General features: G+C 43.5%; 1 protein-coding gene across 5 annotated transcripts in view; it reads left to right on the forward strand.

Annotated features, from left to right (window-relative positions):
* The window catches only part of LOC141735819 (phospholipid-transporting ATPase ID-like), a 91,735-nt gene that overhangs the window by 47,824 nt on the left and 22,673 nt on the right, over positions 1-21,238 (forward strand). For all 5 annotated transcript variants that reach the window (XM_074569093.1, XM_074569092.1, XM_074569091.1 and 2 more), the window contains 11 exons: positions 730-802; positions 993-1,063; positions 2,206-2,288; positions 6,702-6,860; positions 7,828-7,916; positions 13,688-13,884; positions 15,055-15,263; positions 17,388-17,431; positions 19,011-19,176; positions 19,975-20,163; positions 21,023-21,138. In XM_074569093.1, coding sequence (XP_074425194.1) covers positions 730-802; positions 993-1,063; positions 2,206-2,288; positions 6,702-6,860; positions 7,828-7,916; positions 13,688-13,884; positions 15,055-15,263; positions 17,388-17,431; positions 19,011-19,176; positions 19,975-20,163; positions 21,023-21,138 — 1,396 coding nt within the window. The remainder of the gene's footprint in view (positions 1-729; positions 803-992; positions 1,064-2,205; positions 2,289-6,701; positions 6,861-7,827; positions 7,917-13,687; positions 13,885-15,054; positions 15,264-17,387; positions 17,432-19,010; positions 19,177-19,974; positions 20,164-21,022; positions 21,139-21,238) is intronic.

Genomic DNA, 21,238 nt, shown 5'->3' on the forward strand with positions numbered 1-21,238 from the left:
TTCTTAGTTTACTGTGTATTAGTTACTGTGTCTAGGAAACATACATTGAAACAGAAATTTTCTAGTATTTTGCCTTTGTTCAAAAACTGGGAACCATGAGTCCTGTCCAACTCCCACCAATATCGAAAAAGCAAGGCTGAGCTGCGCAGTCCTGTTTTGATGTAGCTCTTGATATTTCTCACCTCTAGATTTTGCACATACGGCTATCGTGACTTGGTTACATTGGCGCTTGCAGTTGAGCTGGCTGTTTGCGTACGCTTCTTGCTTAGTGCTGTGAAGGCCACTGCGGACACAGGCTTAACTAGGCACATGCACGGCCAAAGCACCTGCACGGACCTTCCTGACAGCCAGGCCCACACAGAACCAGAGCTGTTGCTCTGGCTTTTAATAGCACTTAGAAAAACTAACACAACTGGCAATTTTCCCAGGTGTTTGGGAAGTCTGTTACACAAAGTAGGGAGTTTTTTTCTGAGACAATGTGGCCTTTAGGAGAAGGGAATAGTCAGTCCAGACAGAAGGACAGTGCACATGGACTGTGCTGCTATTGTGGGGCTTGGTCTCAACCCTGCACATGGCACCCCAACTTAGTATGCATCAGGACACACCACGGCACTTCCATCTTATCAACAACCTAAGTACTGATGGCACCTACAGTCTGGCTTCAGGAGCAGAGCAGAACGTCCTTCTTTCCCTGCTTTATATGCCTACTTACCAGGAGTTTTCTTGCAGGTTAAAGGACGAAAAATGGATGAATGTCCAAGTGGGGGATATAATAAAACTAGAAAACAACAACTTTGTGACGGTGAGTTCAGTTTCTCCCCATCCTGTTCACAGTTAGTCTCTGTAATTACTCTTATCACTCACGTGCAAATCAGTCAGTAGTGATGATAACTGCCCCAGAGACCTGCAGGGTGCAGAAACCACAAGTAGCATTGCAGTGCCGTGCCCTCTGACCGTGTGAACTTACACCAAGTCTGTCTGTCCCTGTTCAGGCCGATCTACTGTTGCTGTCGAGCAGTGAGCCGCACAGCCTGACATACATCGAGACAGCTGAACTGGATGGGTAAGTGAGCCTGGACCTCGGGTGCAATCACTGCAGACAAGTCTTCCCTGGTGACCTTGGGTCCTGCAAGTTTACCTGCAATAGCTTTGGTAGCTAGAGTTTCCTAATATGTAGAATAAACTTTGGGTCGATATCTTGAAAATAACATCTTCTGGTGGATACTTTTGCCTCTTTCAGTGCAAATGTCACGTGAGGAGAGGATTTTACTTTTTATTTTTACCGACAGTTCTTCTAAGAGAGTGAGTTAGAAATGTGTTCCTGCCATATCACAGGTCACTGGCAGAAGCTTTCTGTTTCTTTTATCTTCCTTAGTCTTTTCTCTTAGCCAGATTATCTGGGTGAGATATTCCCAATGAATAGCTCCAGTAATCTCCTTTGGACTGCTATACCATATTAATGCATGCACACTGCAAAGGCTTCCAAATGTTGCTCACTCCAGGGTACAACTAGCCACAAGTCAGAGGGTTGCAACTAATTTGTATTAATTGGAATAAACTGGAGCTGACCTCATCTTTATGACCCAATTTGCATTACCTTTTCTGCATTGCCTGAAGTTAGTATCGGCTTGAAGGACTAAGCAACACCAGAGAGATCAAGAAATTGTGTCTCTCCCAAGACGCTGCAGAAAGCCCTCTGGACTTTCTCCATCTGACTTCTGCTGAAAATGAGTTTGTAGTTCTTGTACACACAAGTGCCAGGGAGCACTTTTAGGAGACCCTGAACAAATGCAGTGTTTCTTTGCAGTCCTGGAGTACTCTTCAGGACCAGAATACCATGGGAGAAGATCCAGAGCTCTCCTATATGCTCAGATACTTCAGGGTTCAGTGTGGTGTGAGTGGCAGGAGATGCTCAGGGAGATGAGATGCCTGGTCTTGCATGTTGTGGTGAAACTGAGAAGACAGAGCCACTTCCCCCTCTTTGGTACCATGGTACCATGTCCGGAATTCCTCCGGACTGCCTGTCTTTGCAACTGAAATAGACAACTGCACACTTTGGCCAGGTAAAAAAGGCACATGATGGCACGGTCCATCAGATGTCTAAGGAAGAAGACTGTGCTCAAGAACAGAAGTGACCTTCAAGGAAAGCTTTCAGTTCACGTATGACTTTCAGTTCATGTTTTTGTCTCATGTTATTTGTTGCAGTGAAACAAACCTGAAGGTGAAGCAGGCACTGACAGTCACTGCAGAGCTTGGAGAAGATCTTCAGAAACTGACGGAGTTCAATGGTGAGTCTACATGGAAAATTCACTTTCCAGAGGCTCTGAGCAAACACCAGAGTCCACAGAGTACCTGGGAGTCTTCCTTCCAGGCCGTTCACTGCTCCCTCCTGGGGCTTCTCTGCATGTAGCGGCAGGAAAACAGAACAGGTGCGTTGCAGTCCATGCAACAGATATCAACAGCATACGTAGAGAAAGAGGTCCCCCTTTGCTCGCAGGTCTCTCTGTGCTGTGAATGGCTGTGACCTGGAACTGCATTGGTGGGAATTCTTCTGGCTGCACACTTTTCTTTATCATCAATCTGTGCACATTGAGTCTACCCACCTTGAACCTCGATATGAGAGTTTGTGTAATTGCACAGTGGAATCTGTTTTCCCCAAACTGCATGCTTAGTTCTGATCGCAAATTATTTTCACAATGCACTTTTACATTGATGCAGAAATGCCGATGCATTGATTACATTTCGCTTCTGAGGAGCAGCACTTTCCAGACACTGTGCAGACCTGAGGACTAGCTCTGTGGACACAGGGCAGTGACTACTTCCCAGCCTGAAGCCTCGCCCTGACAGCATTTCTCTCCTCTTTCAATGCCACAAAAAGACTGCATTTTAAGATCTTTAAAGATGAGCAGTGCAGATGTTGTTAACAAGCAATGTGTCCTTTCTTAGCAGCGTTTGGTATATAAAATTTAGAATGGGACATAACGAGACATAACAAGACATAACGAGACATAACAGGACATAACAATAGAATAGAATAGAATAGAATAGAATAGAATAGAATAGAATAGAATAGAATAGAATAGAATAGAATAATTTCAGTTGGAAGGGACCTACAATGACCATCTAGTCCATCTGCCTGACCACTTCAGGGCTGACAAAAGTTAAAGCATGTTATTAAGGCCACTGCCCACACGCCTCTGAAACACTAACAGTCTTGGGGCATCGACCAGCTCTCTAGGAAGCCTGTTCCAGTGTGTGACCACCCTCTCGGTAAAGAAATGCTTCCTAATGTCCAGTCTAAACCTTCCCTGGTGCAGCTTTGAACCGTTCCCATGTGTCCTGTCACTGGATACCAGGGAACACGTAACAGCACATACATGGAAAGAAGCCAGACCTGTCAAAACCAGAATACTGCATGCTCACACATCATCTGTCTGGAGAGAGAGGATGGGGAACAGACCAAGTGGTGTTAGTCACTCTCCACGGTGCCCTGCTGGCTTAAGTACCAGGGCAGGATTACAGCAAGAGTCAGTATGGAAATGGGTGGAGTGAGTGCTGCTATCCTTGGAACATCTCAAGGACTCCAGCCTCTCAGGAAATATTTTTAGATAAAGAGGAAAAATAATTTTTTAAAAATATTTCCTTCGAAATAACTAGATGATTCCAGGCCGAACAGTGGGGAGGTGGCAGAGAGTTAGCATAGCCGGTATGGTCCCTGGTAGAGCAATCCAAAGGCATGGGCTTTTGCTTTGCTTTCTAAGTTGGGATTTTATGCAATAATGTGTGTGGTCTCAGCTGAGTGTTAGATCAGTGCAGCAGGATATCTACGAAGTGCTGGCTGAGGTTCTGAGTGTTTTAGGTCTTGAGAAATATGTTTTTACAGGTGCAGTTTGCTTTATGTTAATAGCCAGAGTGGCATGCCTTAATTATTTTCCTGAAGAGGCTGCACTGTATACCAATTTGTAAGCAAAATCTTAATCTTAAATAATGTTTCAAGCATTTTCTGTGTAATGCTTATCTAAGTATACTGCATTCTTGAAAGTGCATAATTAAAAAAATGTTTCAAAATATTTTGCAAAATTCAAACTTTTTTGTCAAATATTTATTTGTCCTTTAATCTCTATTTTAGTTATGTTGTAAATAAAAGTGGCCTCTTTGCAATACTTAAAATGAATAAAATGTTTCCCAGGATGATTTATATTTGGCAGAGTACTGGGAAGAGTGCCTGGAATCAGACCCAACCTTGCATTTCCCTTAGCAAACCTCTGTAGAAGTATTTAAATATTTATGTAACTCTTTATCTAATTACTTCTTGAGACAGGAAGAGAGGAAAGGGTTGAGCAGCTAATACAGGCACTCAGTGGAATGTTTAATGTGAGTTACGATGTTTGTTGACATCGCAATGGTTCAGATAAGGAAGATGCTTGCAAAATGCTGAACTTCTTTATTTGATTTGGGGAACTGGGAGATGAGAAAGGAAACAGTATTTTTCAGTTACTTAGTACTTATCACATGTAGTCTTGGCAGTATTTAACTCTTTCAGGTGAAATGCATTACAGATATCTTCTTGCTGTTAATGAGAGGAGGTGACAGGAGGCACGGTGCCTTTCTGAGGTATCTTCAGCTGCAGGGTTACTGCGGTCAATGCAGGTATATTGAGTGAATCTCTACAGCATCTCATTTTTTTGTCATTGGTCCAATTTGGATGCACGGGTCCAGTGGAGGGCCACAAAGATGTTCAGAGGGCTGGAGCACCTCTGCTATGAGGACAAGCTGAGAGAGTTGGGGTTGTTCAGCCTGGAGAAGAGAAAGCTCCGGGGAGACCTTATAGTGTCCTTCCAGTACCTGAAGGGGGCCTACAGGAGAGATGGGGAGGGACTCTTTATCAGGGAGTGTAGCGATAGGACAAGGGGTAACGGTTTTAAAATGAAAGAGGGGAAATTTAGATTAGATATCAGAAAGAAATTCTTTACTGTGAGGGTGGTGAGGCACCAGAACAGGTTTCCCAGGGAACCTGTGGATTCCTGGAGGTGTACAAGGCCAGTCTGGATGGGACTTTGAGCAGCCTGGTCTGGTGGGAGGTGTCCCTGCCGATGGCAGGGTGTTTGGAACTAGATGATCTTTAAGGTCCCTTCCAACCCAACACATTCTATGATTCTATTTTATGATTCTATGAATCTCTTCTGAACTCAAAATCAGCATATCAGTAATCCTGACCCACACGCTTACTGGAAAGCAGATGTGGATGTGGACATGCAAGGTATTCACTTGAGCATTGTCCCACAGCTGGCATGAGGAGACGCACAGTCTTCCTGGTGGGGGACCATGCCTTGGGTTTCATTCACCAAAGTCTCATGGTGCTGTGTTTCAGGTTGCACCGCAAACTGCAAAGCCTCTAGTTTCTTTGTGCTTTCCAAGGGGCTGCAAGGGCCGTAGTGAGACAGGTGTGGTTACTGTAGACTTTTAGAAATTACGGAGTACATGTCTGATTGTTCTCAGATTAACTACATGATAAAATAGAAGATCAGCATAGATATTAGTCACATGTGTCACAGATTTTCCTAATTGCTTCATCTTTCAAGCCTGGCGATTTGCCTGTGCTACAGCAGAGCTACTTTTCTATGAAAAGAGCACCCATTCTTGATTTTAAAATTTGCATTGGTGGAGTCTACCACAATGTTCAAAGGTGTACTTTTCTTTTGGACTTCTCTGGATTTTGCTTCCAGTCTCTTGAGCCTGGTGTGTTTTGTCTGAGAACAGCTGGAAGAGCCGCATTCTCTGCAAATGCTAGTTCTTAAGTAGATATTTGCAGCCTGCGACCAAAATAACTTTAATGTTCCTGTTGATTAACTGAACAGACTGAACTCCTGGAATCCCTTTCAATGAGACGTGTTTGTATTTTCCAGTTCTTTTCAACACATCCACAGGGCTCTGCTTTGAATCTTTAGATCTCAGGTGCAAATGTTGATTTGTTATTTATTTCTTTATTTTTTTTAAATAGTTTTTATACCAAAGTATCTGAGTTTACAGTTTTGTGTGAACACATTTTATTACAAGAAATAAATATAAAGCAGGGAAATAGAAACAGGCTCTCCAATCGTTTACACTGTCAGCTGCATGGCCAAAGGTAGGAGTGCGGAGTGTGGTTTTTTATGTGCCTCTGGGAGTTAAGGAATAAAACAGATTAAATTTAAAAACCAGTGAACAAAGACACCTCACTTAATTACTCTCTTGCAGGCTTCAGGCTATGATTTTTCTCGCTTGGTCTCCTGCAGTTTTAAAGAAAATGGAATAGGAATTATGTGAGGTCAGCACTTTTGTCTAAACTTATCCAGTGACACCCTACCACCATGAACTTCTGTGAAAGGACTGAAAGTATGTTGCTGGTTCAACATTTCTTCTCACCTGCATAAAAGCTGTGGAAACTTTGCTTTGGACTCTATGAGTACAAAACCAACATGTTCAAAGAATAGGATAAATGCAAATTTATTGTCGTCCATTGGATTATGACATGAATGTGGGTAAGGAGCAAAACACCAGTAAATGTATGAAACAGGATGGGAATGATAGGGCCAGGAGTGGAGTGCAGCTACAGTGCTACGTATTCCCCATATTCTGGAGAACAGCTGAGAATGCAGTATTGACACATATTTCTGGGCCAAGATTTCCACCATCTTTTTGTTTTTACCTTCCTTTTACAGGTGAAGTCAAATGTGAGGCACCAAATAACAAACTGGATAAGTTCACAGGAACTCTTACTCTTCGAGGAGAGAAGTATGCCCTGGACAATGAGAAGATGTTGCTGAGGGGCTGTACGATTAGGAACACAGAGTGGTGCTTTGGTCTCGTTATTTATGCTGGTAGGTAGAAAAAATGTCGTGAATTGCAGAGCACAGCAGCACTAGCGTGGAAGTACATCACACCCATTACGCACAAAGCAACCAAGAAACTTTCTCTTTGCAAAATTCGTTTCTACCAAGTACAAGAACAAAGGCAAAAAAATACATGACATCCCTGGTCTTAAGTATAGGCTAGAAATTATGCATATAACAGGGGATTTTACTCTGAGATTTTTTTATAGTGGTCCATAAGAGAAAACTGGATTGCAAATGCTACATTACAGCATCCAATTCCATCTTGATTAAGTGCTTTAGTAAGCAGAGGTAGTCTTTTATTTCAGAAATGCGTGCAGCAAAGTACATGACAGTAGTCTTGATCAACCAATAAGAAAGACTATAAGAATTAAATCTGTTTAAGAATTAAAGCTGAATTAAATCTGCCTTTACTGGCGCACACTGGGTCAATTGGAGTCTTTCTCTCACCAGGCTTGTTCAAATTCTTTCACTCCTTAGTGTATTCAATTACAAATTCCACATCATTTCTATGCAATTTTAATCCATATTGGGATATCAGGGTAATTGATAATATTATTGTAGACTGTTAGATTTATGCTTTTTATGAGCATAGACCTGCTATTGTTTCCACACTGCTGTAGACATGTGAGATGATGTATAACTTGTCACTAATAACAAAGCAGTATCAGGTATTCTGTGAAAAGTAATTAAACCTGAAAGGGAGTTCAAAGAAGAGCGCAGGATCAAAATTTAGAATTAATGACTTTCTGTGACTCCCTCCATATAATCTAAGACAAGTGACTTAACCTTTTTCGGCCTAAGTTTCCCACTGGCACCGTAAACTGTATGTACCTGCCTTCAAGAAAGCTGCGATGGGTATTTATGTTGTAAAGCACAGCAGGGCCTCCGAAGGATTGTGCTTTAGAACGGCTAAACTTTATTGCTAAAATTCATGAGTGTGTTTCATCTCCAGGGCCAGACACAAAATTAATGCAGAACAGCGGAAAAACAACTTTTAAACGGACGAGCATTGATCGGCTTATGAATGTCCTTGTGTTGGTGGTAAGTCTGATTAATGTAGCTTCATTTCTTCAGATGTATTCATCATTTCCAGATGCTCCACCTCTTTGTCCACACAAATAAGGGAATATCTGAAGGGACTAATGATAAAAAGCAAAATGATATAATAATTTATGAGCAGCTTGAGTTCTGCAGCGCCTCTGCCAGCCCATTTGCAAAGCAAGGCCATAACATTGACAGTGTTAAGGACCTTTCTTCCGAGCTTTTAATTTGCTCTGCTCTCCCTTGCTCTGCATATTATTTTTTTTTGTGAGAATCACTTTGAAGCCCGCAAATGCCTTTTTTGCCCTAGTAATTTTGTCATTTTCTATTTAAATAAACATTACCGGTTCTCCCTTTTCTTTCTAATTTCTTGGCATCTTTGGTGATAGCTGCACAGGACTTGGTAATTGATTTTTTTAATTTACAAGATGCCAGCTTCTGACTTAACACATTAGGGTAAAATGTTAGACATGGTCTCATTAATACTCAGAAACTGGTGTTTTTAGCAGCTGGGAAATTTGAGAACACTAATCTTATACAGCAGGCACTCTCCTCAAATTAGAAAACAGACCTGATTTGAGGTTTAAGCTTGTCAGTGGTTTTAACAAATGGCAAACATTTCCAGGCGGAGGTAGTGATTCTTTTATGGAGACTCTCCCAAGATTTTACCGCTTGAGTTCAAAGCTGCTCAGGGAAGGAAGACATGCACCATAACACCGCTTTACTTGATGTTGTTTGAAGAAAAGCTCTTTAGTTTTAGGCTTTTATTTTCCTTTGGATGCAAGGAAATGCCTTTTTCATGCTTTTTTGTGCACACCACCACTTTCCGTTTGTGACACTGGGAAGGTCTGGTGGCCACTGTTTCCTCTTCTTCCCTCCTGCCCTTGCTCTCCAGCCCAACCTGACAGTCTGGATCCATTCCTGGAGCAAGCCCTGAGGAAGACAAAGCTTAAGGTGTCTGATACCAGCAAGGCTGCCCTGAGCTCTCACTGTCCTGCCTGACTTTACGTCTCCTCAGCCCTGGGTCTGACAGCATAAACATCTCCAGGCTCGCCGCTCCATCCCAGACCCCCTCCTCCTGCTTATTTCTCAGGACCCTGAAAGCCCTTTAGATGGACCCATGGATGAGAGCTGTGACACAGCAGGTTGTGCCTCTGTAAGACTCAAATAGTACCAAAGCAGCAGCGGTCACCTCGACTCCCAGAGCTGTGAAGCAGTGACTTGAATATCTGTGTGTGTGCATTTGCTGTAAAGCCCAGCAGAGAAGCACAGAGAGGCACTCCACAGTCATCTTCAAGCCCTCTTGAGTCCTTGCTCCACGTACTGTAAGAACAAACTGTTGACTGCAGTAAGATTACACTTTAGACCAGTCTCCACCGAGTGAAAATCTTGATTACCATCATCAGCTTGTTTTCCTCAGTGTTTTCTTCCCTTGCACTTAACAGGACAGCAAAATCAAGCAAAGTCTGGGTCTCTTACATCCAAAATTTTGCAAGCATTTGAAAAAATTAACATTTTCTTAGGTGTTCTGCTGTGTTTCACCTGGAACGGAGGACGGGCTGTGGGGCAGGGCTGTGGGGGGATCCACAGGGCACAAAAACGCAGGAGAAAAACTGAACAGGGAATTCAGAATTTAGCATTGAATTAAGGTTGCCAAACCTCCTTTCACAAGTCAAGGGTCCCACCCAGAGCTTTCAGTCTGTTTGGCCTCTCTTCATGAATGCGAACACGATGAATTTACCTCCTGGCTCTGTTTTAAAAAACTGAGCAAGTTGCAGTTGATTGCATCAGCCACTGCCTGGGTTCTTTGGGGGCTGACGGAGCCAAGGGTGTGTTTTTCTCCTTCACACATTTTTAAGGCACCTAACATTTTGGTGTCTAAGTAAAGCTCTGTCCTACCCTAAGCACCAGGCTCTTTGCACGCCCAAGGGATGTGGCATCAGGTCCTTCCAGCTCACTGGGTGGCCGAAGGTTACAAAGCGCAGTCATAAAATGTGGCAGCATATTGTGCTCTTGAGTTTGGAAATACAAAGCAGCCACGGCTTGCTATAAATAGCTCATTTTAAGTGTAATGAAACTTGTTCCATGTTAACACTGGCAAAGCTATTTTTTGTTTAATTGTCCATAAAAATTCCCAGGCGCAAAGCGGTGTTTAAGCAGGGCTTGCCAATATCCTGGTTAAATGCTGCCCCAGTGTGTCCCAACAAGGGTTAATCAGGAATGAACCTTTCCAGATGGCAACCATAGCTGTTTTTTTCACATTTGGAAGTGCTTCTCAGTGATCTGAGAGAGAAGTGAATGTTCCTCCGCTGGGGACACACCGACCAGCTCCAGGAAGGCTTTTTCCTCCAAAACTTGCTTTTTAGCAGGTTTGGGGAAGCATGTTTTCAGAGAAACAGGGCCGTCACCTCCACCTCTTAAACAACTTATTGCTTCAAATCCTTAAGCAGAACTCAAAGTGCCAATAAGGAAACGGAGACAGTTTGAATTCCCAGTCCAACAGGAAATGTTTGTCAGAAGTCACCTCCTCTTTATAGAAGTCCTACCCAGCCCTGCAGAGGATGTCTCACCCAGGCAGTGCATGGGCAGGACCCAGGGAAGGAGGAAGTTCATGGTGGGAAGCCCCATGAGCATGCACAAACCTACAATCAGGATTTTTTTCACGTCCTTCTCTTGCAGAGCTGTGGTTACGATTACAATGACCCACACACAGTTGTTTCTCTGACAGAAATTAATCTCCCAGGCCGCTGATAACGGCTTGGTCTTCTGCATTTATCTCAAAGCAAAGAGCATGTTAGTGAACTTTGTGTAAGCACGAGTATTGGACACAGGTGGAGCTGTTAGGGACAAGAGCATTGACATGCAACATGCACAAAAAGCAAGATGTACATAACGCTGCTGCAGTCGTAGACAAGAGCTGCTGTGATACAAAATCAGAGAATCATTTAGATCAGAAAAGACCTTTAAGATCACCAAGTCTAAACGTAAACCGAACACTGCCAAGTCCACCACTAAACCGTGTCCCTCAGCACTACATCCACACATCGTTTAAATACCTCCAGGGATGGGGATTCCACCACTTCCCTGGGCAGCCTGTTCCAATGCTTGACAATCCTTTCAGTGAAGAATTTTTTTCCTAATACCCAATGTAAACCTCCCCTGATGCAACTTGAGGCCATCTCCTCTTGTCCTATCACTTTTTCATTGGGAGAAGAGACTGACCCCCACCTCGCTACACCCTCCTTTCAGGCAGTTGTAGAGAGCGATAAGGTCTCCCCTCAGCCTCCTTTTCTCCAGGCTGAACAACCCCAGCTCCCTCAGCCGTTCCTCATAAAACTTGTGCTCCAGAGCCCTCACCAGCTTCGTTGCCCTTCTCTGGACCCGCTCCAGCACCTCAATGTCTTTCTTGTAGTGAGGGGCCCAAAACTGGACACAGTACTTGAGGTGGGGCCTCACCAGTGCTGAGTACAGGGGGACGATCAACTCCCCATCCCTATATGTGAAAGTTCAGCTGCTGTCTTGCCCCGTGTCTATTTCTGTTGCTGAATCATACGTTGAATTTCCTGCATGGATTGTGATATTGTACAAACTGACAATTTTTAACCTGTCAGGCAGTGAGGAAACATTCAGGGTACAGTGATAAGATAGAGGAGCACAGTGATAAGACAGAGGATCCAGCTGGCTCTTCTAATTCATTTATTTTACAACAGACAAGGTCTGCAGAGAGGAGCAATATCCTCTATTTGACCAAAAGAAATATCTATAAAAATAGACAGGCTTGTCTATTTTATCCATCCATGTCTATTGGTTTAATAAAGGACATTACCTGGACCTGGATCGTGCCTCTCATATATCTTTAAGTCCTGATGATTCAACAGCAGAAATTGAAGTCTGCTTTTCCTGCTGGTCACAGAGGTTTAAAAACACATTCCTTAACTGCAAGCAATATTGTCTCCTTTTCACAAGTGGAGTAATTTATTTGGCCTCCCACGGTTAAACAGAAAAATTACTCCTGATGTGGGAAATAAACATATCCCCTGAAACTCATCCCAGCACCTTTACTTACTGCAGTCCCTTTTTAGCAGCTTCTTGCTATTAAAACTTGAATTGGTCAGACGTGCACTTTTCACCAAGTGATTCAAGTCACTCCATAAAAGTATCCTTCTTCCTCTCATAGATTACCTCAGCAATACAAATACCAGCTTTACCAGCAATGTTTCTCTTTGCACCTCAATTTCTGTTTTCTAAAAAGGTTGATTACTGTTTTAATGTGATTCTTACTGGGTGGCTTTATACATAATGGCCCATCTTACTGATATTTTCTCCCTAATGATTATACTTGCAAAAGATGATTTGTAATTGCTCCCTTGTGCAGCTTGTTGATTCCGTATCTTCATATTTTTGGAGAAGTGACATATTTGGAGAAGTTCATATCAACAGAACTGGGTTTATTATCATTTGTCCAGGAAGGATGTCAAGCTAACTTCATTTTGTCTTTTCCTTGATCACTATTTCTACCTTTCAAATATTGGAACTATGTTAGCCGATTTTCCGTATGGTGGAGCTTCCCAGTTTTCAAAGCATTGTTAAAAATTAACCTTACTAGTTGGGAGAATTTCTCAGCTAGTCCCTCTAAGCTTTCATCTTTAAATTACCTGGACCCACTGGATTGAAAATGCTGATTATTACAGATAGAGCCACATAGTGTTCCTTGTCACAGAAGGTAATCTGTCTTTTCCATCTGCTACAACATACGGTATAGATACTTCCTTCTGCTTCCGTCCTCCTTCTTTCATGGAGGACTGTCTGTTGAACATGTCTGCTTTTTCTACACCTGTTTATGACTTTACTGTTTTCTTCTCTTGATATTTTATATGAATGTTAGTTATTCATAGCTCTATAATTTCTTGCAGTTTATATTAATTTCTGTTAACTTCTTTTCTTCCCCTTCTTTTTCTGTTCTTTTCCAAATAATTGTATTGCTAGGTTCTTGCCTTCTTTTAGTCAAAAATGCTTTATGCCCTATGTGATGGTTTTGTGTCTATTAAATGGTGTTCCTGAGCAAGTCCCAGTTTCCACCAAGGTGTCCCACTTTGAAATTCTCTTCCCAGTTGCTGTTCCCCTGGTTGATTTAGGCTTCTCTAAAGTCCAAGGATACACGTCATTGATTAATGTTGCTTTCTGTTTGCTCAAAGGAAATGTAATCAGATTGATAGCAGGTACCAAGGCAACCATTAGTTCTGAGTCAGTAATTAACTCTGCTTTAACCATCAGCATGATATCCAGTGCTGAATTCCAACCTGCACAGCGCTGGATTTCGTGTGTTACAAATTATCTTTAGTAGTTTTTCAGAAATGTTGAGGAAAACTATGATATATCCACCAAATGGCCAGGTAAAGTTCTCCAGGCAGTTTCTGTTCCCACGTGCAGCGCCTGATGTTTGAGGACCCGCAGCTCAACTCACCTCTAACGAGATTTGATATTCTGCAGCCAGCTGCCCATGAGCACCCTGGTTTAGGTGTTTGGTCTTGATTCCTGAGCCGCTTGAAGTCTTGTGATTCCAAATTGCCAGACTCTGCACTGTGTAGCTTTGCCCTTGAGGTATAAGTGTCATGACTTTGCTGGTTTTCCACCTTCACCCCTACCAAACTTTCCATGTGATTCAGGCTGTCCAACCCAATTTCATTAGGGTGTTCTGATTAACCTGTACGTAATAAATTCCTTGTTTCTAAAATGCATATCTTTGGGGTTTTTTTGTGGGTTTTTTTCAGATCTTTGCATTTTTAGGACTGATGTGTCTGATCCTAGCCATTGGCAATGGCATCTGGGAGTATGATAAAGGCTACTACTTCCAAGTCTATCTGCCCTGGGCAGAAGGTGTCAACTCTGCCTCCTACTCCGGCTTCCTCATGTTCTGGTCATATGTGATCATTCTAAATACGGTGGTGCCAATTTCGCTCTACGTCAGGTATGTGCCAGAACCTCCTTTCATATTTCATTTGAGGAGACATCTAGTTTTTGCCTTAGCTGAGAGTAGCATTTTCCCTAGACACAAATGCAACCCCATTGTGGACAATTGCACATGATCACAGTGATGCTTTTCTTCTTGCTGCTGGTTTTGGAGGTCTTTGTCAGGGTTGGAGCAGGGGGCAGCAGAGAGCCCTGGAAGAGGAAAAGATGATATTGCAGTTAAAGGGAAGCTCTAGGTGTAGGATGCCATAGGACTGGGACTGGAAGCCTGTTACTGGTAGTGTCTTGCTCTCTCCCACTTGCACTGCCCATCAAACAAAACGAATGGCACATGCTTTGAGGTGGCTCTAGGGCTCAGGTGAGGAGCAGATTGCCAGGTAAGTAGGTGTAATCAGGTTGAGGATCCATAGTACTTCGTGCTATATGAGCATAGTGAGTGTCACCACTTGCCAGAGAACGTAGGGCTATGTTGGTTATTGCAATAGGTAAGCAGTGGTAGAGGGTAGGCAACACATCTGCAATGCTCTCAAAACCCTGAGGTTGGGCTGTAGATTGAGTAGGCCTGTGTAGTTTTATCATTGGACCTAAGTCTTAGGGCAGCTTTGCTACTGAGACCCTCTTTTGTGTTGGTGAATATGAGGAATTCATCCCATTCCCACCCAGCATGTCACACCAGCAGCAAAGTGGAAATTCATGTTGTCTGCCAGCTGATAAGGCTCCTTGGTTGGATTGAGTTGCACAATGACTCGCTTGTTGTGGACCTCTGAGTAGTTTCAGCCGTGGCTGTGCTCATCCCCTGGCACTGGGCTCAGCCCAGCCCAAACCCTGCTGGAAACCTTCCCTCTCTGAGCACCACTCCTCAAACTGCACCAAGTGAAACCCACTGCTCCTGCCTTGCTTTTCAGTCTGAAAACTTCTGAAACTTTTCAAATGCATTTATAAGTCGTTGTTTTATAAATAAAGGAAAGGAATTTGCTATAAACCTAACATCACTTCAGTGGGACTTGCTTCAGCATTGCTTAGTACAGGCCATTTGAGGACAACCTGATGAGTACACCCTGTCATTACCTTTCAGTTTCTTCTAATTGCAATCGCTAATGGTGATGCTGAAGACAAAGATCTTGTCCCTTTAAACTAATGAATATTCCATCACCTTCTTTTATTCCAGTGTAGAGATTATACGCTTGGGTAACAGTTTCTACATTGACTGGGACCGCAAAATGTATTATCCACTGAATGACACGCCAGCTCAGGCCCGTACCACTACTCTCAATGAAGAGCTGGGGCAGATCAAGTACATCTTCTCAGACAAAACAGGAACTCTCACTCAGAACATCATGTGTTTCAACAAGTGCTCCATCAATGGCAAATCCTATGGTATGTTATCCATTTGTCTTAATCTCCAGGTTTTATTCTAGTATGTGCCTCTTGGTCCACAGAGACCAAATGTGACATCCAGAAGAGAGTGTCTTGTAAGAAGCTGGAGTGATCAACTGCAGGGCTGCCCATCAGGGATGTCTGGACAGCCCTGATTACATCACTTGAATACCTTAGTATCATTTGCCTTTCCGTTGTTTCCCCTTTTTGCTACCCTTTTACCTCCGCTTTTCTGACACAGTATTGTCCCAACTAAAGAACCTGCACCTTATTACTTTTTCCTCATTGGTCATCCCAGTTTTACTACATCTGTACTCTTTTTTTTTTTTTTCTGATATCACTGACTAGGTAATCTCAGCCTTTTAAGGTATTATTGACATGGTTACCCGGGTGTTGCTAACCCTGCAAAACATTACACATAACTCACATAACTAACTCTCTCTTAACCACTTGTGAAATCATCCATCCCTCAGGGTGTTATCTGCAAATTTTGCCAGCTTTTCATACCACTGTTTCTCACATTCAGCAATTTCTCATGTCATGAGCAGCAGTTTTCCATATCCTGTTCAGGTAGCTTAACCTTCAGTCCACAACTAGTCAATGGCTTGGTTATTTGTCTGTGGCCCTGACATACTGCACGTACCAGAAGAGAGAAAAGTTTGTAGGGAGTTGCAAAAAATGGAAAGAAAAGTTGTTAGCTCTGTTAGATCCTAACAGTCATTGACTTAAAAGTCTCAGTCGTTGTATGGCAGTTTTCTTCATACTGCTCAAGAGGTGCTAACAATTCACAAACTGACTAATTGATTAACATCATTAGATTCCCCCAGGGAAATTAGTCACTGCTTATTGGTAGATTGAAGCTTGGTTTGCCTGTGTCAGAAAACTTGTCTTTTTTCTCAGTGCTACTAGCTGGCCTAATAAAAGTTTTTTTTTTTTCCTGTAGTTGGAGACCACCATATCTTAAACGGTGCAACTATGCTAGCCAACCTTAGTGCTGCTAAGGAGTTTGAAAAATATTCAGTCTGTTCATTCATGTGTCCTGCAGTTGACTTTTCCAAAGTGGATGTCACCATTAAACATAGACATAGAATGTGGGTTCAAGAAATGAATGGGAAATATGCAGAAAGAAGGCAGAGAGTTTATTGCCTATAGTTTTCTAAATGCTTATCTACTTTCCCAGAATATATTACTTTGGATTTACTGCTCGGGGCATTTGGGAAAGCCATGCCAGAAAGGATGGATTAGTTCTGCTGCCAGGGAGGGAACTCTGGAGTTTTAGGCTTCCCATTGGGAAGGAGGTGTCTAAAAGCCTCTCAGTTACAGTTCCCGGGGGAGCAACTGATGTGCACTTCTCAGGAGACATGGCTTCTGAGTTTTTTCTATGCCCTCAGGGCTCTGGTGAAGAAATACCAATACCCACAATTGACTGTGGTCACGGTTGAGGTTGCTGGTGGAGGTATGGATCTATTATTCATGTAGTTCACTGTATTTCAAGCTTATTTCAATGACGTGTTGAATCTGGTTGGGCTGGGCACAGTTCAGATCTTCCAACCGAAATTTTCTTCAGGCAGAAGAAGTTTCAATAGTGTTTCCTTGAGATGAGATGTCTTCCATTTCTATGACCAGATCATCATTTCAGGGAAAATGAATGGAGCAACCTTGCTACCTAGATGTGGGAAGAATGGGCTTTGACAATTCCTTCTCTGTGGTTGTTCAGGGACTATTGCAAACCCAATATGACCCAGGAGCTGGATTTTGTCTCAGATTCCAAAGGGAAGGTACAAGAGAAGCCATCCCCTGAAAGCACCCTCATTTCCTACCTAGCTCTATGTCCTTTCTGGGTTCACCTTGAGTCATGTCTTCACTCAAATGCCAGTCATTTTTATGGTAACTGCTTTGTGTTTCAAGTATCTGTCAGTCTCTGGATTTTGTCATGGATCAACATAGAAACTGATTGATATTAATCATCAGTCTCCAGTACTCATGTCAAGATATTTATGCTTACTGAAACATTTTAACCGGCTACTAGCTTCAAAATACTTTAACAAATTTTTTGGTAGAGAAGCTCAGAGACTGCACTTATCCAGAGTTTGTGGCTATAACCTCAGTCTTTCTTGCTTGCAGGTGATGTGTATGATATGTCTGGGCAAAGGATAGAAATAAACGAGGTAAGTGCCCAAGTGCTAGCAGGATCTGTGTTTTTTGTGAACCCGCCTGCATAGGTGCTAGTGCACACAACCCACCCAGGCAGAGCTCATGCTCTTGACCCTGCAAGGTATGTTGCTCTTGACCCAAACAAAAGGGATGTGTGTTCTCGCAGATGTGAGAAGATCAACAGAGTTGCATTGCCTCCCAGTAAGCCTGGTTGAAACCTGCAGGTCAGGTAGCTTTAGTGGACACTGTTCCCTCAGCTTCACCTGACATCCTAGTGCACACACAGCTCCTCTTGAATACTTGGCCATTAGGATTTATTGGAAACTTGGTCATTAGTGAATTTTATTATCCTTGGCAGTTAATTAAAGCTTTGGCGGGGAATCAGTGAGTTCAGTTCATATCAACAACAAGGTCACTCTCAAATTTCTCTAATGCCTGGACAACGGAAAGTCTGAAAATGGGTAACTTCTCCATATCTCTCTAGCCTCGGCTCACTAGCACAAACCCACATGTTTTGGATTTCACTGCCTAAAATGTCTGAAAACTGCATGCAGTAATCCAAGCAAGATGATGATGAAAATCCCACTCCTCGTTCCAGTGATTCATTTCCAGGCCATTTGAAACTTAAATTACCCACTGAAATTGGCTATTTGTGCCGAGTGCTGTGCCTCCAGACTGACTTTGCTCAGGCAGCAAAACGCAAAGGGCGGACTTGCTCAGGGACACATGCTGTTCTCCTGCCAACTGTCTGCCCAGCAGCTCCTCCTGCCCATGGTACTCGCCGGAGCAGGGTCCTGCGGGTCAAAAGGCTGCTGCCCACACACCCACGGTGTTGCAGAGCCTGGACCTCGCTGCGCAGATGAGGGTGTGTGTGTGGGGGTGGGCCTGCGCTCTTGCAGTAAGCACGAAATGTCAGCTTGCAGAGGTCAAGAGGATGACTCCCATCCTGGAAACTCTGAGCTCACTGGGGATGGGGTGGGAGTTGGAATTGTCCCGGGCAGGCACAGTGGTGCATTCCTCCGTGACACATCATGCTGTGATCTTCTGGCCATTTCTCCACTGTGTTCCCCTCTGCTTGGGGCTCCTTGTTTTTAGACCAAAGGGGCAGTGCCTGTGGAGCTGAACCTTTACATCATTTGTCTGTCATCTCTTTCCATATCAGGATTTTTTCTTGCTTTGGGAGAAAAAGGTGGAGAACACGGCCTTTTGAATTGTTTTAAATTGGACTTCCACGTTCTCCTGTCACAGACAGACACCGAAATCAGGAGCATGATGCCACCCAGCAGGCATGTGTTGAAGGCAGGCATTTCTTTGCTATAGAAATCCTGAGGCTGGGATCCTGTAGGAGAATTTGCCATCGCACAGAGAGGCATCTTTAGCTAACCACCTTCTCACACTGAGTTCTGCTTTGAAAGGCACCTCAAGTGTCTGTCCTCTCCTGTGATTCAGTAGGTTTCACGACTTCCCACTTAGAGTCATCAGTCTCTGTCATGAACAGCCCTGCAGGAGAAAGCCCTTTGTAAGGAAGAGAGGGGGGACTGCGATGGGACAATGTGAGAGCTCCATAACTAACACCAAACCATATTTTTGCAGAACACAGAGAAGGTTGATTTCTCATACAACCAGTTAGCCGACCCAAAGTTTGCCTTCTATGACCATAGCCTGGTGGAAGCTGTGAAGCTGGGTGATGTCCCGACGCACAGGTTCTTCCGGCTCCTCTCACTTTGTCACACAGTGATGCCAGAAGAGAAGAAGGAAGGTGAGGACTGTTGAAGGCATCAAACTGAGCTGTTATGTTCACCCTGCACCACAGCATGTCTTCTCTCCACAGAAGCTGTTACTGGTCCTTTTGTCTCCCTGGTGATTTTCTGTAGTATATGGCTGCACATAAATCACTGCCTTTGGAGATGCCACATTGGAAGAGAAAGGACCAGGGCCTCCACTCCCTCTGTGTTCCTGTGGTGGAGCTGACAATACTGCAAACACCACATTTCTGGAGTGCGGAAATTACAGGTGCCAGAGCTTCCCTGAGGTGGCAGATGGGTTCCCCCACTCTTTCTCTACTCTGCACCACGTCCTGTAAAGCAAAGAGCATAGAGCACCTATCCACTGGAGGCTCATTAGCTCCACTCACTCAATGTTCCTGCAGGTACTGGGTCAGTCTCCCCAAATCCCAGACAGGGTGAAAACTGTGCTTTGAAGGCTTGAACCATTAGTTTACACATATAAGGTGAAAATACTGATGAGAAAAATATGTGCAGATGTAACCAGAAGGGGTTAAACCCAAGGAAGCTGTCCTGTCAATGAGATGTATTGGACTCCAAAGAGAGTGCTAAAAGACCCCAAAAGAGTCTAGGGGGCATTTTGCACTGGCCTGGAGGATGGGTTGATGGGACCTGATGGAGACATGTGGACATAAGGTGCCTTTTAGTGCTGCATCTCTGGGGACAGACAGATAAGCAAAGTGTTAACTGCTATACAATGTCTTTGATTTTGTATTTGTTTAGCCTCAGAAACAAAGCAGAAGCCACATTACTCTTTTTCCCTTGTATGTCAGGTAAATTGGTGTATCAGGCACAATCTCCTGATGAGGGAGCCCTCGTCACTGCTGCCAGAAACTTTGGATTTGTGTTCCGGGCTCGCACACCAGAGACCATCACTGTTGTGGAAATGGGAGAAACAAAAGTCTACAAACTCCTGGCTATTCTTGATTTCAACAATGTTCGCAAGCGAATGTCTGTTATTGGTATGTTCCCTTTGCTCCCTTCTTTCCTTCCTGACTTTTTAGACTCTAAAGTTGGCCCTCATTCTGCTGTGATGCCTTTTGCTAGGAGACCTCCTTTGCAATGCCTTCTGAATAACATTTACATTTGAGTGCTTGAGATGGGCTGCCTTGGCTTCTCAATTATACAGTAACAGTGCTAAATACTTAACTTGGTCTGATGGCAGAACATCTTAACATCTGGACCACAATGACGGAGCAGCCTCCTGAAGATGCTAAGCCTTTTGCATATCTTACCTCTCTCACGACAGTGCAAAAAAGGCTTTCCTTTTAATCAGCTTCAAAATTACTAGCAAAATCTGAGGATGTGGGGAAGGAGAATGCAAGGATGAGTAAAGATGTCCACTTTCCTGAAAGGAAAAAGGAGAAATTACTCAAGAAACCTCATGTAGCCTTCATTAACCCTCCGATATCCTCAGATATTTCAGGAATTGGAATATCATAACCATAGTAAGAGAGCGGTAGTACCTTTACTGGTGGGAGCAATAGGAACAACAGGACCAGTTCCCTAAGAACAACTTATTCATGACTTGAATGCAGATGTCCTGCCTGAAGTGTTGCCTGTAGGAACCACGTAGCTGAACAGAACATCTGCTCAGACCAATGCAATCTGGGTACAGTTCCTTGTTCTGCTACCTCTAATGTACAGAGTAGTTGCATTATCTTCTGTTCTAAGCAAAGCTTGTCTTGATTCCTGGGAGGTTGCCGACACTTGGCAGAGTTTGGACACCTCTAAAAGCCTTTCTTTGTTTTCATGCAAATGCTGTGAATTCCAAGTGCCTCAGTCTGGGATTTTTGTAATTTCTCTTCTTCTTCCTTGTAGTGAGGAGTCCAGAAGGTGACTTGACTTTGTACTGCAAGGGGGCTGACACCATTCTTTATGAACTGCTTCATTCATCCTGCGACTCTCTCAAAGAGGAGACCACAGAACACCTGAATGTAAGTGTTACCTTCTGCACAACATCTCCACATTTGGTGGTTTCCTTTTCTCCAGGTATGGAAATGTATTTGTACTGAGATAAAAATCAGGTTTCATAAG

Source organism: Larus michahellis, chromosome Z, assembly GCF_964199755.1.
Source record: "Larus michahellis chromosome Z, bLarMic1.1, whole genome shotgun sequence".
In the NCBI taxonomy this organism is placed as follows: domain Eukaryota; kingdom Metazoa; phylum Chordata; class Aves; order Charadriiformes; family Laridae; genus Larus; species Larus michahellis.